The following is a 16,442-nucleotide window of genomic DNA, read 5'->3' as shown; positions in this document are numbered from 1 at the left end:
TAGCATCATGACATCATACAGCAAGATGGTTCCGTTAGTTCAAAACATTAAGACCCAAGCCCATAATGTCAACTTAAATGCAACAATTCTAAAAGGTTGTGAAAGCATTTGTATTTACATTTCTAAAATTTTCATGTGTTTACTCATGTGGTTCTGTGTATGATTTGTGAATGTGCAGTAGATTCACTGATGCCATTTTCTTCATAGTAGAAATACAATCATCAGTTTCTTTTTATTCTTGCCATGGAGTTTGCAAGCTGCAAAGACAGACTACTGAGCTACTCATTGTTTAATTGGCCGGGCTTAAAAGGTGTCCTGCACAAAGCCGCAGAGAGTCTGCGTCTCAGGAGTAAGAGCTAAGTTTAGCAAATCCTCTCAGCGTGTTTCTCAATGACAGCACATGTTGGAGAGACTGCAGAGAAACTCAATGCATAACCTCACATGCAAACACACCACAGACACACAGGTACTGTGCATATTTACTGTAACAGATGAACATGCAGTCCGTACGCGGTGTACAGCCATGCACGTGCCCACAGGCATTGCTTGGAAAAGCATGCAGTCAGGGAAATTAATGTCTCATTGCATTATAAATGATAGGCTGTTTTACTGTTGGTGCTTCTTAATAGACAAATAAAATATGCACATTTGGAATTGGAAACTGTGCATGCAAGCTGAATAACAAATGTCCTAATATAAACTTTGCAGAATATAAACTTATGTACATTTGCACACGTGGCTTACGTTGCTGCTAATGACTTATCCTTCTTAGAAAATGTTTATCTCCAGTCAGAGATAGTCAGAGGTCAGAGACTTGGAGCTGGAGACAGGACATCTAAAGCACCTTTTAGATTTGGCTTCTGAATGTATTTAAGTTTCTTATTATATTATTAGTTAGTTCATAATAGCAATAGTAGCGTAATTTTCAAACAAAAGTTACAAAGTGCTGTTACATGGAATGAAACACAGGAATAAAGCACAAACAATACAGCAGAAAATAAATGATAAAATGAAAACAAATCTGACCTGCTGATGCTGGTAAACTCATTTTTGGTTTTAAGCGTGAGTCTGGAGACATCTAGAAGCACACAGTGCCTACAGATGTCAGTAAATGTAAAAAAGCTTGACACTACTGAGCATCAAAGACTCAAAATGGCATCTGGAGAAGAACCATTTTTATTTTCCAAATTTAATTCTCACAAACACATGGTGACATCCAGTTGTTTGAAGTGGGGGTAGCCCCAATACAGAACAATAACATGCACACATAAAAGATACAGGTAGGGTGCCAACATATCTCATCTTATATGATATTGACACAAAATGATCACAGCAAATGTTGTGTTCTCTCTGTCTCCTTCATCTCCACCATTTCCACCAACTGTGAGATTTACAAAACTGGAAATAAATGACCATTTAAGAGAGTTAAATTGAGGCATTTTGAGAAAAAAAATCTACATGTTTTTCTCTATCCAATCTCGAAAGTTGGCTATTCGTATCTGAACTGTGTAAGTATGTTGGTGGCAATTATTTTCTTTATAGCTGAAACTCTCTAAACCAAGAAGCTCCCAGTGTGTGCTGGAGATTCCCTGAGTCCCTTCGTGTCCTGACAAGATACCACTTGTGGATGAAATCACAGCTGCCATGGTTGTGATGCCTGGAACAATGCTGGGACAAGGGCTTTGAAGACTGGACGGCTTCCTAATGACACACAGTGTATTGTCACCAATCAGTGTGGTATGTGCTCCTCCTTGAGCAAATTCTCTTTCGCATTGCGAAACATCGTCCAACTCAACAAGTTTCGTCTGGCTTAAGGGAGTGTAGAGGCTCAGGTGGCTGTAATCGTTTGGTAAAATCCACCTCGCAGTGTAAGCCTCCTGCGCTGTCACCTCTCCTCCTTGCATTTTGGGTAGACACACTGGCAACACACTCTCACTAATCTTGGCCTTGTCTTTTAGCTTGAGTACAGCCACATCAGAGTCTGGTGCAGAGTAAAAGTTTGGATGGACTAAAATGTCTGAAACCTGCTGAGGCAGAAAGAGAGAAAGAGTGAAATTAAATTACTTGAAGTCAGAATACCTGAGACAGCCTTATTCCGCAAATAATGTGCCACGTTTTGTTGTTTTTGGAATATCTTTCAAGATCAGATAATATGCACCAAGATGTGCAAATATTTCAAATCCAAGTCAAATATAGTTGTAAAGCTTAAAATGCACATCAAAATGCCAAAGGATTTCTTCCTGTACCATTTACAAACAAGAACCTATCCAGAGGATTATATCTATTTAATGAAGATTCCTTGCTTAATACTTTATCATGCATCTGCTGTTTGGTATATTTTTCAGTCATGGAAAACTTTTGTGCGCTGTCTGACCTGAAAATGAAAAGATTTAAAACCATTAATATAATAATAAGCATGGTTTTGGTAGTTTTCAGGTGAAAATAAATGTAAGCTTCTAGGATAAAAATAGGATAAAAAAAAGGTTAAAAAGCTTTGTATCTATACAACCAATTAGGGTTATTAGGGTAAACTGATATCATGGTATGAAAAATGACACTGACATGGTTATCATACTGTGTAAATTTTCTTATCTTCTATTATTGTTCCTTTAAGGGTTATTGTAACTGATGATAATAATATGTGTGTAATACACCTTTCTGAGACGGCCATCCTACAATGAAAATTAAATGCTATTGCAACCCAACAACCAATGTTTTACCACCATTTAAATTAATATTTCAGTTAAAAAATACATAGTTATTTAAATTCTATTGACAATAAAAAAATCGAAACCTCAAAATCTAAGAAAAGTTAAAGCCTTTAAACTTTTTTAACCTTGGTACCTTAATGCAAATTAATGTTAACAATATGTCTAGATATCAAATATATAGATTCATGCTTGATGATAAATAATGTGACTTTACATGATATTTTGTGTGGAAGACTTACGTTTTCTACAAACTCATCTAACAAAAGCAAAAATATTAAGAAAATATAAAAAACCTGATGGACTCTGACTAATAGACTGTGTTGTACCCTGAGGTGGTGCAGGCTTTTCGGCCGATCCTTGGATGTCTGGTACCGCATGCCTATGACAACCTTCACTTGTGCTGGGTGAAGGGTCTGCTGCATGTCCTTGTCTACCACACACTGAGCTGGCACCAGGACACTACGCTGGGTGAGCAGAGCCCCGCTGCAGGCCAGGTACCAGAATGTGGACTCCTCTGAGGCCCCCTGCTGGATAGATGTGGTTAATCCACGGGGCCTTTGGGTGCTGGCAGTATGATCAGGAGGCGAGCGGATATAGATGGCTGCATGCCACGGCCACTGAGTGTCTGTGAGGTTGTGTAGACTGAAAGTGTCGAATTTGCCACACACTGTGGGAAGATAACAGTCAGGGAGAGAGAGACAAACAGCGTGTCAAAAATATAATTTCATAACAAACTGGCTCTAAAAAGGAGCCAACATGCACAATAGCAGACTCAGAGTAAGGCTAGCGGTTTACCCCTGTTTTCAGTCTTTATGCTAAGCTAAGCTAGTCAGCTGCTGGCTCTAGCTTCATATTTACCAAGCAGATGTAAAGATTGAGAGTGTAAAAAAAAAAAGTCATGAATTTGACAAAATAATCTGGTCCAGTGTGTATGATTTAGTGGCATCTAAACTGCAAAGCAAATTTTTTATAATATTTCTTACTAACATTTGGTAGCATTAGCCACCATAAGGTGTTGGTAAAAACCAGACCATGACATGCCTTTTTATCTGCAATATTTAATTCAAATTTTCATTTGTTAGAATAAACATAAATTTCTGTTGGCTGGGTTTACACTGCAGCCGCTCTCACCTGGTGAGCAGGAAACATGGCGTCCACTCCATCTGCCAGTCTTCAGACATGTGCGTCGGGAGCTTCCTGTGTGGTGGTACAGCGGGGAGGCACACTTGTACTCAATGCTTGTGTAGACTGGATGAAAGCCACGAGGAAGCTCCACAAAGGCAGTGTCATCTTTTTTTGACTGTTTGTCGAATGTAAGTGGAATAAAACCAGCTGACAACAAATCGTGCATGTTGTACCTGGATGAGAATTTGAGTCTTTGGTCTCGATTATCTCTGTTGAAATAAAAAAGTTGGTCGTAATAGTTTCTTATCCGCACTTGAATAACTTAATGTGGGAATACTGTTACCAGTGTGAGCTACATCCACCACCAAAATAGCAAACATTAATAAATGCATATAGTGTCTTAGTGGCTACCTTGATATCAGATGTGGCTTCACAACACTTTGTCGAACAAGTTCTGACACTCTGGGCTCTCGACATGCTGTAGAGGCAAATTAAGAATCAGTAACATGAATAATCGTGAGCATGAGGGTGAGTTATTTAGTGTGAATAGGAAAAATTATGTTCAGAAAGTAAAAGTAACACACATATTATAAAGAAACCATTCCTGATGCAAACTAATGACTCACTCATCGCAGTGCTCTAATTGCTAAATTGTTACTTATTCAAATGTTGTGTAGATTTCTGCATACATTAGTCAGATAAACAAATAGTAAGACTAACTGTATGTTGGAAACATTTTGTGCTGTCCTCACATAGTAATACAGTAGAAAATATGCTACTTTTAGTGTAACAGTGTGTTCCCAATCTTAACGTGTTTTTGAAAACAGCTACCTCTCACACACTTGGGCGGCCTGCCACTCCAGGAGCCATTAGAGACGCAGGTACTCTGGTGGTTTCCACTCAGCATGTAGGACTTTTTGCAGAAAAACTCAACTGTCTTTGCACCTCCAGCTTGGTGAGGAACAGATCTGTGGTAGCCATTGAGCAATTTGGGTGGAGGAGGGCACTGGACTCTGCTTGTTTGGCCTATATGAGTATGTATTTGAACAAGAAAACTCCTCAGATAAGAGTATTATATTGCTTTTATATTGTACAAAGAACAGACATGAAGACCTGGTGAAAAAGTACCTTTTACACATTTGGGAACAGTGCCACTCCATGTGCCATTAGGCAGACAGTTCCTCTGCTGGGAGCCGATCAGTGTGAAAGTTGAATGGCACCGGTAGTTTACAGATACAAGCTCCTCCTTTTGACCATGTACAAGCAGCAAATATCCATTCACTGGTTGCTCTGGGAGTGAACACACTGGATTCTTGATGCCTGAAACTATTGAGAAATGTTTTGGTGATAAATGAAAGACAAACACCCACTGAACCAGCAGCTAAACTGAATAAAGATACCCAAGTGTTAAAATGTTACAGTTCATTAAATTCACATAAATGGTTGCTGTGGTACTGCTGTGATATGTAAACATGTATTCTTGCTTTAAAAGTAATTACATTAAATGAGTTACCTCTTGCTGCTCAATTATAACAATACCTAATGAAATTTAAACCGTCATAGGATAGGCTAAGAATTCAGTTGACAATTCAATTCAATTTTCCTAAATGAGAGCCAGTTTTAAATACTTGCATCTCAATGGTCAACATATTTCTGACTGAAATTTTATCTTTGAGATGATACTTATATTTGCCTGGATGAAGAAAGAGAGCATACAATCTGCTTTTAAACCATTAGCATATGTAGTAAAACATAAAAATGACCCTAGGACAGTGCTCTGAGGGAACCCACAAGTTTTAGGTTTTTAGTAAAGAGAGAAAGACAGATACAGAGATACACAGCAACAACAATAGCAAAAACTATACTAGTAGAAATTACTACTAATAATGATGATGATGAAGACGATGTACCACTATATGTTCAGGAGCCAGCGAGATTTAATTTCCAGGAGAGAAAAGACTGGCTAAATGAGATGCAAGTTAGATGCATAACTTGCTTCAAAGAGGGCAAATGGAGAGGGATGAGTATGACAAATCTGTGTCGCTGACTGTCCGTCTCGCATTACTGCCCTGCATAGGAGACTGCACAACTACAGCAGAATAAAAGAAAAAGGTTAGGAACAAATAGAGTGCATGCAAACAAAGAGAGGTGAAGCATGCAGCAGAGCAGCACAGAGTATCTTTTATGTATTCGTGATATATTTATCTGAACTAAATACATACAGCATATTGTGAATGTATATCAAAGTGATACATGATTAGTCTTTTTTTTGATTCCACCTCACACAATGCATCAGCTGAGCGTGTGAACCACAATGCATTATTTTGCAATTGAGTCCAACAATACTGCTATGGGCTGAAGCAAAGCAGCATTCACATTAATAACAATGGTTGTACCTGCCTGAACTCTCCTGAAAAGTGAGAACAAAGCCATCAAAGTTGTTGTAGCCATCTGAGGTGAACAGGATGTGCAAGACATTCCCAGAGGTTTTTATTGGAGGAGGCAGCTGGTCCCCACAAAACCGGCCAAACACAGGGGAGCTCAGACTGTGGCCATCACGCACCTCAACATAGTCATAACCACAGTTATGGTCAGACTCCAGACTGAGCTGTGAAAACCTGCAGCATATCCAAAGAGAAGTTATGTTTAACTGATTTTTCAATCCAATTCGAAATCCTAATCTTCTAGGTGGTCATACAGGGCTATCCACTCTGCTTTCACCTCAACGTCAGCAGAGGTTTGCCAGTCGCGATGGTCCTATAACTTTAACGTTCACTTCTTCATCACATTTCTTCACATATTGGACATAGAATAATTTCACTCTTTTTGCATCTGTCTCTTCCACTTTTTTATCACTGTGTAGACATTTTTTCTATGAGATAGAACTTCTGGTGATACACATTTTTGACTGAGTGTAAGAGTACAAACCTTTCTCAACTGTTGGCTTCAACATCAGCTGACAGTGACAGAGTTGGTCTTCTATTTGGTGAATTGCAAATTGAGGAAAAGTAGTATCCAGCACACAGAACGAAACAGATCTTTTAGCTTGGCTTGTTTCAAAAAGCAGATTTCTGAGTTAACTGCACTGAATTAAAGCTGTCACAGATTCTCTTATAATCGTCACACTGATATAGTTAAATTTATCACTCTGGTAGACCTTGCCTTGACTTAATAAATCCTTACTCTCAACCATTTTATTAATCATAACATTGGCAATAAAAGATTGCTTTTCTCACAATTTATTACCTGAAGTCACTTTAATAAAATGATCACTTGTACCTTTACAAATAAAAACTGACCTTTTTTTTGTTTGTTTCAGATATTGGCTACTTTCCATGTTTGTTCCATGCATATGAAAGCTTTGAAATAAGTTACCCACCTCAGCTCGATCTTGCTGTCCCTCTCCACTTGAACTGTCCATTCACATCGGGCATTTGTTGGGTAGCTCTCCAGGGCAATGTGACCCTGAGACCGCTGAATGACACCACCACATGCTACCCACAAGAGAACTGTGATTACTTTTACTTATTAAATTCACATTCTCATTAAATGTGTGTTTTCATGTTTGCACTGAACATTTATTACTGTTCTAAGCAGGACCAGTAATGTGGCATGCTGTGTAAGAGGGCAGATAATTTAAAAAAAAGAAATAGGAGGATCATGTGATCCAATAAGCCACTTCAATAACCATGATTATAAACATCATGCTGGTATTCATGCTGGCATGTGTTTTCTTCAGATGACTAAAAAAGCAAAAGGAGATATTATAAATTCTACAAATTGATTTCTGTCACTTCTTGCTACTAAAGGGGACCTGGATAAGGGCTGAAATTAGGGTTTGGGTTTTTCTATTTAATTGTTAAAGGTTTTAGGATTTTAGCATATTTTAAAATTCACAAAACCCTTTTGTATGCACTGCCTAGCAAAGCATTATAAAACCATGCAGCCTATTTAATTTGGCCATGTGCACCTATACAGACTGAACAGGTTGTGTAGGACAACAGAAGTTGCATAATGGCTCAATGCCTTCCCTTGTGCATATCAAACTGACAGCACATGACAGAATGGCATCCAAGTGGCAATTTCCCCCGGGCCATGAAAAATAAAGAATGGAAAAATACAATGAGAGTGAACAGGAGTGGCAAGCAGGTAAAGTTCTTTTCTTTCCTCTATTATTAGTACAGTGTTGCTTTACCAGTACACATTTGATTTAAATGATATGGGTGTGGTTACTGCTGTAGTACAATGCTGACAATAATGATTTTAAAAGAAAAAAAATAGGATCATATATCTCACCAATATTTCAATATTTACAGAAACTAAAACTACATTATTAGCAGTTGACTTGGCAGAAACCTAAACAAAAAGCGTTGTCGCCACCAAGTGTCCTTATGGTGTATTACAAACTTGGAACACAGTCTTGATCATGATTACACCCTAAATTCTTTGTTCCACAAATTAAATTAACATTTCCTTAACTTATAATGAGCTTATAATTTCTAAAAAAAAAAAAATAGCAATGTTTACAAATGCTGCAAATAAATATAAACAGTACCACTACATGAAATAAAGTTTTCAAGAGCTCTGTCAATCATTATGGAATTACTCAGTCAGAAGTGGTTGTGGTAGTGGAATTTACTAGAACCTTATCAGACTAATCATATAATATGGTGACTAGCCAGGTAACACTATACTGGCGAATGTAAGAAGAAGAAAATGTCACTGACAAAAAACAAAACAAAAGGGGGGCTCAAGGTCAAACTCACTTTTACAGTCCCCTCCACTCCAGCCTTGGCGACACTTTCTACAATACTTTCCATTGACAAAGAAGTCATCATTGGCTTTCCATGTTCCATTGTGGCAGGTTTTACAGTTCTCAAACAGACTGCAGCCTGACAAGGACAAAAGCAGAAATAAGTTCAGCTTAATACTGAATATTAATATCATATGATTACATATTATGAATACCCTATCTAATAATTTTTTTATTGTAGTTCCCTATAGTGTACTTGTAAAAGCAAAAAGAAAACATATATATATGCAAAGAATATATGCAGTAAAATTGATTAAAAAAAAGATAAATCGACCGGAAATTAAGTATTTTGTGTCTCTGACAGCAGCAGATTCTTCTTTGGAATACACAGAAGAAGAACTGGGTGGGTAGTGTGAGCAGCAATAACAGAACAGGAGACAAAATAAGCACCAGGCAGATTACGGATAACATAATGTCTCTAAGCAACAATGAGAATGTACCTGGATGAAAGATACAGGGGTCACACTGATCCAGAGCATTGCGGCAGCAGGGAACAGTGTAGCCTACCCTCGACCCTTCTGAGGGACACCGACACTGGATCAGCTGGTACTCACAACATGGACGACACATGACGCTCCACTTAGAGCTTGGGCAGTTGTCCCCTGTCAGAGGTGTGGAAAAAAAACAAAAGACAGTGGCATCAAACTTAATATGCACCTACTGAAACCTTTGACTTACTTACTTACAACACATGGATTTCTATCAATAAGAAAATGACAACTGATGCATCCCTATAGCACATTTCCATTTCCACATGTGGATATAGAAATGTACAAATGTACAAATGTACAAATCTGGCCCTTTAGCATATTTTCCTGTTATGTGATGATACAGATCCGACTTTTCTTGTACAACACACGCTCAACCTTTCATGATGACCGGACGAACTGCTGAGGTGTGAAGTCTGTCTTGGCAGGTGATTTTGTGGCAGATGATGCTATCAAGCCAAGCTGGTCTGTATACTCTTTGTGAACCATATCTGAGACCTTAAGCTGCCATACTATACCTTGTGAGCTTTTATCCACAATGATGCATCAGACAGGTACAAATATGTCCCAAAATCCAACTGAAGATGGCAGCTTTTGTTTTTTTTGTTTTCTTTCAAACACAATCAAAATAATATGGAGCAGTGAAAATGGACTCAATTGTGCCAATTGTCATCATCACATAATTCTACCCATCAATAGTTATGGATTTATGTGCTAAATGAAATGTAAAAGCCTCCCAGATATTGAAATCTCACTGATATGTCCAACATCTCCACTAATTGGGAAGGGAAATGGCTCTATACCAGCAGAAGTTATGAGTAATTTAATTTCAGTGAGACACATACAGTCTGAAGCATGCATTGGGACAAGTTTTAGCAGCAGAAGTGACTCATCGTCATGAATAGCTCCACAGTTAGTCAGCAGTAAGCCAACAGGCTTAGTTCTTGTTAAAAGTTAGCAACATTTTCACAAAGGATTGGCCACAGGATATAAAGACTCTCCAATATTCTGACAACCGTCAATCAAAACAGCAAAAAATGCTTTTTACTTACCGTGAGGCCAAGCCGTTACACAAAACCAAAGATTTAAGAGGAGGTAGTAGAATATGGGGTCCAGAGAAGTGGGCATGGGCACTTTCCTTGTGAGGAAAGTGAGCATGTTGGCTGCCAAGTTCACAGCAATAAACTTTCAAAGAAGTTCCAAGAAAGTAGCACTAGCTCGGAGTTATCTACAGATCTTCCTGTCTGCTCAAAAATATGACGTAACGATGGATGATGAATTCTCCCATCTCAGCATAATGGACAGAGGTCCTTAACCCCTTCCTTCCATGATGTTTTCCTTTGTGAAAGCTTGCATTTGCTTTGAAATTATCCAGCTCAAATCAGTGTTAGGTCTGCAACTAGTTCCTGCTCCCCTGCTCTCGTGTCGAGCTGAGTCTTGAGTCCAGAATGAGTGCTGCACGCTGAATAGTAACAGGGGGAAAATTACTGGCAAAGGGAGTGGAAAGTGCATTTGAGGGAATAAAGACATGCTAATGAGGAAAACAGTGAAGAAAGTCCAGAGAAAAACATTCCATCTGAGAGAGGTTTCAAGGAAAGAATAGAGGTAAATTTCACCAAAACTGCAAGTTAGATATTCAAAATCATTCTTTTTTCCAAACACTTCAAAAGCCATGTAAAAAAAAACACATATCTGCAGGTGCATCAAGCCAAATGTGTTTACTGATGCTTCATCATACACCAGCTATCTTGCCAGACAATTTCAAAACTTCTTGGAAGACAGATAACAGATGTCCTCCCCCCGACATGTTTATGATGTCAGTCGCCATAGATCTGCCTGCAGGAATGAGGCTGACAGGATCGTCACAGCCCATTTCATGACCAAGGTTGCTTTTCCATTACCTAAGCTTTTACTCTGGAGTTTCCATGTTTTGATACCTGTTCTCATCTTCTCCATTACAGCAGGTTGTAAGCAGACAGATTGAGACTTACAATACTACGTAACTTCAACCTTTGCTGTTTGCTGTTTATACAGACTTTTGTCTGTTAGTTTGTGTGATATGTGATATTTTCATCATATGATATTACTAAGGATGAGATTGCAAAATGTACATTTAGCAGAGAGGATTGAGGGACTCTGGGATTTTTGGCTTGCCAATTACTCTTCTTTCTTGGTTTTGAGAATGTTGGTATACACATATATTAAGTGATCTACATTACGTAAATTGTACATATCTTCCTATCCTATATATCATCAATGTCCTGATGAAAATCATCAATCTCACTAATCAAATTAGGTGATTTTGAATATTTCAGAAATTTCAAAACATGAAGGATTAATTGTTCCTTTATGATCCAATACATTTTTCCTACTTCTTCAGCTAAACCATTTACCGACTGCATTACCTACAAAATGTATTGTAGGGCTGCTTTAGCCCATTAAAAGTTGGTGCTTTGGAGATACATGGCTTCAGGAAAGTGACGATACGCCCCAGTGCTTGAACAATAACCAAAGTCTGACCTTCTAAACTTTTCTTTTAAAGCTGCATTTATAGATTTTTAACCACCAAAGGGCAGAACATTTCCATAATAAGTTGATTGTGATACATCCTTGACATAATATCGCCTTACACATTAACAAATAATGGCCAGCAGATATGAAACAACAAAAAGTTCAATATTAACTCTCTTGGTTTGGTATCCACCAGTGAAAATATATCAAGTATATGTACCTGATCTGAGCTTGCTAGGTATTTGACTTTTCTTCACAAGCCTGTTTTTATCTGTATGTCATTTGGTGCTGGGCAGCCGGTGTGAAAATCTGTCCAGCTTGACTGAGTGTGAGCAAATATGCTGGAGGAATGGGGAATAAATATGTGAAAATTACAAATGTGTCAAATAAAGAAAGCTGTAATTAGTGCCAATGGCATTTATACAAAGCAGCAGACTTACAGTAGATATTATTATTTCAACCGGTATACATTTTGAAATAATTATAATGTCCCACTTTCAAGCCCACAAGTCAACATCAATTATTATTTTTTACCCTGAATATACAGCAGGCATGGCTGACAAACTATAATTGTATTTTGAATGACACTAAAAACACATATATAATACATACATGAAAAAGCAATTAATGCTGGTTTAAGATGCTTAATTATGAGGCTGAGGACATTAAACTACATGAAATTATATAACTAATATAAAGTATGCAACTCTCGTTGCATGGGAAGAATGTGTGTCTACACACATTAACTATAGTCATGATTTTAACTGAAAACATCCCAGCAGTAATTAACTCTAAGATCAACAAAGTGGCAACCACATTTTGACCACCACTTTGAGCTGACACATATAAAGAAACATGAGGGACTACTTATGATTCTTGCAGCCTTTGAACTGTCAATCATTGTTGAAGATTTTGCCTCCTCTTGTCATGTTAAACCTGACCCAACCAGACATGAGAGAGAAAGATGAGGGATGGGGGATTATGTATTTCACATGATGACACAGTTATAAAACTTTCATTGGTGTCACAAGGCCAACTTCGCTGTTGAAATGAGTTCTTGACATCAGAGACCAGTGTTTTTTGGTTCGTGTAATTACCCATGGTGCTCTGTCAGCTATTTTTAGCCCCCCTGTTGCTCTGAGAAATATTCCATTTGGAGCCCGGAGACTCTCATCCAGGCGAGCTCCAACATCCACTGACCTTCCTCACCTCCAACCATGCTGAAAACAACCAAGCACATTGGCAATAGTGACACACAGAGGAGACATCCCACTGAAACACATCTTATCAGCTTAAATGAGGTCATAGAAGTGGCAAGTATTATGAAGATAGATAGATATTAAGTTCTGCAGCAGTTATAACATGCACTTATCTGTGAGTGTCTTTGCCAGCAGGCATCTGGATTACTGCAAATCCAAGAGACTACAATGGTTTCCCAGTGTGTTAGGTTAATTCTCCTGTCTGTGCCCTTGACCAAAGTACTGGCTTAGAACTAGAGTTGGTCCCTGAGCACTGCACAGTGGCTGCCCACTGCTCCTAATACTTAGGTTGGGTTAAATGCAGAGAATGAATTGTCCTACAGGGATCTAACACCGCTGTTTTAAAATATATTGATATTTTCTAATGGTAAATGGAAGGAAGTTCCCTGTTAGATAGCCATAGCCATCTTCAACAATGTAGTTGTTTGCTCCTGGTGCTACTGGTAACCTAAAATGTTTCATCATTTCCATACAGTAACTTATATGAGAACAAATTTGCCAACAAAACTATTAATTTTGTTGATACATTATGTATTTATTTCAGCAGGTCCAAGGATATTCACCTTTATTAATACAATAACAATGTTCTCACTTTAGAGTCACTTTTATGTTCTTCTGTCTTCATATCAAACATGAACTTCATATTACAATTACAATATTCACCTCATCAGACAGCTCTGCATTTATGTGATATAGTGGTCTGTGTCGAGATTTGATGATTTTAGGCCTCCAGTAGATACCTCAACATACCTTTTAAGGCCCACATAGACGGCAGTGTGTGAATGTCTCGCCTCAATGTGGCAAAAAAACACAAGGCCACCAGCTTCATTAACTTCTCACACACATCAGGGATGAGCAAAGACAGAAGCTGGTTTAATGGCTTAAATATTTTCTTCATACGTATAAGATAATCGTGCCAAAGCTCAGACTATTTGTTTTGGTTCTGAATCATCATGAAATTTTAAGATATAGCACAGTCTCTAAATTTAAAGTGTATTTAGAGAATGTAGATTGACACAAAATATGTCTATAAACTGTATATATTTTTATTTGACAAGAATAATCAACCAAAATATCAAACTCACAAATATAAATAACCAGCGAAAGCAAAATCTTCCTTTATAACAGGAAAACCTGAAAACAGTTGAATTGTACACCATCTTTAATGTTCTTTTAAATAAGCGCCCTGTTTTTGTTCAGTTGATGTGTTACAATGGTTTAAAGACATTTTAAAAAGCTGGTTTTGAATACAGACAATGGTTCACTTAAAACATTTTCAGTCTGGTAAAGAGGTCCCAGAGATGTTATACCATAAGTTAAGTATAAGTGTAAAAAAAAGACTTCGCAGTTGTGGTGCAATTGTGCATTATTCTGTCATGTAAAGATATACACGTAAGAACAACACATGAAACATGAGAGATATATAAGTAATTGAAACAGGGCTCTCTTTCAGTCTGTCCCACTTTTGTCTTGAAATGCAAATATATTGTCATAGACCTTATGCCATTGCCTATGTTCACAATTTAAAATTTGACTCAGCTCAGAAACATGGTGTACTGTAGCAATAGTGCACAAGTTTGTGAATGCAACAGTATACTGAAGGAGTGTTTTCTTTGGAGATAAAAGCCTATTGTGTGTCAGTCCCACTGACACGAGGTTTCTGATTACCTTGTCTGTTGTATCCTCTATAAACTACAGGATATTACAGATCCGGCTGTCTTGGCTTTGTTCATATTTGAGAAAGCAGACATGTTCCTAGCCAGAGGCGATCATAAAAAAAATGAACAAGATACTGACATACATTCATAGAAATGGCGTGTAGCTGTAAAAAAGTTTCTAGTTTGCTATGACGCCAATACCCTCAATCTCAGTAAATATACCCTCCTTGTGAATAAAAACAGGTTTTTTTTCCTTCACTTGTACACTAGACCATAAAAGACACATTATTAAATTTCTCAGTCATTTCATTTTAAAAAATAATTGTAAAAAGGCCTCAAATCAACATGAAATAAAATATATATAGAAATTCCTTCAAGCCTTAAGTCAAACTGTAAAAAACCACAACATTATTAAACCCAATCAAAATCACTGATTCCACGTACGTCTCACTTAAATCACTAACAATCATATGTTACATTATTTCACATTCTCACGCGACATGGATAAAACAGAGGGTTTACCAGCTTAATTACAATGGCTAAACTCCCATGTTGCCTTTCTCCCCTGGCAGCAGTTTTTCCTTGGCGGAGTCCTGAGCGTCTCTGTATGGAATCTTCTTCATTTCTAGACTTTTGACCCAAGTGTAGGCTGATGAGCCACAAAGAACCATCATGTTACTGGTCCACCACAGCATGCTTTTACTGGAGGAGTTGTACACCACCGCAATAACAGTCTGTGCACAGGCCTTTGCCGTACCTGAGACATTGTGCGTAAGTGGACTGGTATACTTGATCTGGAGGCCTGTGACGTAGCCAATGGCGAAACCAAACACTCCTCCGAGTGTCATCATGCCCCAGAACCCGAGGTCAGTGAGGCGGCTGAAGCTGGAGAGATGGCCCAACTCTCCGAACATGAGAATGAATGGGAGGAAGAGGATGCAGGCATTAATGTTGTTGTAGTAGGACAGTTTCCAGATGTTACCGTCCACTGCTGGCATCACCTTCTTGGTGTAGATGGCGTTCATGGAGACAAAAGCACTGGCCAGCACCCCAAAAAAGACGCCTGACCAGGAGAGGGACCCCGTCATTCCTTCCTGGTCCACACCAAGCCAGAATCCACCTGAGAAGCACGGACACATGCAGGACTATAACATCACAGTACATAAAAGAGCATTTTTTAAAACTGGAAATCCAGCACTAAAATATCTCAATATGTTTCTTACCAGTATTTTCTAAGCCGTGCCAGTGAATAATTGTTATATTTTTTACCTTTTAGCCAAGAATTTAAATATTGATTGAAAGTTTGGCTGCAAAAATATAGCTTTCTGTTTCCAAAAACATGTTAAGTCTGTGTCATCATGGCAAATTAAATATTTACAATGAAATAAATGTGAGAAAAACAGCCACATTTAGGAAACTTAAGCCACAGAATGTTTGCCATGTTTGGAAATAACAATTGTTGTTGGAGGACAGAGAACTTTGTAAAACATTCTCAAGTGGTATGAATTGACAACAAATTCAGGACTCCACAATGCATAAACAAGTTTGGAAATGATACAACTCGTAACAGGTTTTGGGTTAGCTCTTTCCTCGTGTGAATTAAGTTTTGAATTACGTGATAAATGAAATGTGAACGATATACCACATGTGGCCGAAAGTAAGCAGACAACTCTGTCCACAGATGTGTACTTTTGGTTTGGGGCTGTTTTTTATGATTAGGGCCATTTAGCTGAAAATAAGAAACATCTGTCTGCTACAGCACAAACAATACTTTAGACAACAGCACGTCGCCAATTTGGTTTTGCAATAGTTTGGGAAGGCCCTTTCCTATCTCTACAGGATGTCCTCATGGACATTGCCAGGTCCATTAAAAGAAC

General features: G+C 38.1%; 2 protein-coding genes across 3 annotated transcripts; both read right to left on the bottom strand.

Moving 5' to 3' along the window:
- Positions 1–1,160: 1,160 nt before the first annotated feature.
- On the bottom strand, positions 1,161–10,538 carry si:ch211-102l7.3. 2 transcript variants are annotated; one of them, XM_035652459.1, is made up of 11 exons: positions 10,190–10,538; positions 9,090–9,251; positions 8,603–8,728; positions 7,216–7,330; positions 6,237–6,454; positions 4,965–5,162; positions 4,668–4,862; positions 4,248–4,314; positions 3,843–4,105; positions 3,038–3,378; positions 1,161–2,027 (listed from the first exon to the last, which is right to left on the bottom strand). In XM_035652459.1, exons 1-11 carry the CDS (start codon positions 10,293–10,295, stop codon positions 1,455–1,457), a joined length of 2,364 nt encoding a protein of 787 aa, XP_035508352.1. In that variant the 5' UTR covers positions 10,296–10,538; the 3' UTR covers positions 1,161–1,454. The 2 variants fall into 2 exon arrangements, with proteins under 2 accessions (XP_035508352.1, XP_035508353.1); XM_035652460.1 differs by having other exon boundaries at positions 1,161–2,024.
- Positions 10,539–13,937: 3,399 nt separating this feature from the next.
- On the bottom strand, positions 13,938–15,686 carry slc35c1 (solute carrier family 35 member C1; the record flags this gene model as incomplete). The annotated part of the gene is given in 1 exon segment (XM_035652572.1): positions 13,938–15,686. A coding segment is annotated over 1 exon segment (582 nt), but the record flags the coding sequence as incomplete, so codon positions are not given.
- Positions 15,687–16,442: the final 756 nt, after the last annotated feature.

Source organism: Morone saxatilis, unplaced genomic scaffold (assembly GCF_004916995.1).
Source record: "Morone saxatilis isolate NCDOM2014 unplaced genomic scaffold, NCSU_SB_2.0 Contig11, whole genome shotgun sequence".
Lineage (NCBI taxonomy): Eukaryota > Metazoa > Chordata > Actinopteri > Moronidae > Morone > Morone saxatilis.
This window is presented reverse-complemented; position numbering and strand designations above follow the sequence as displayed.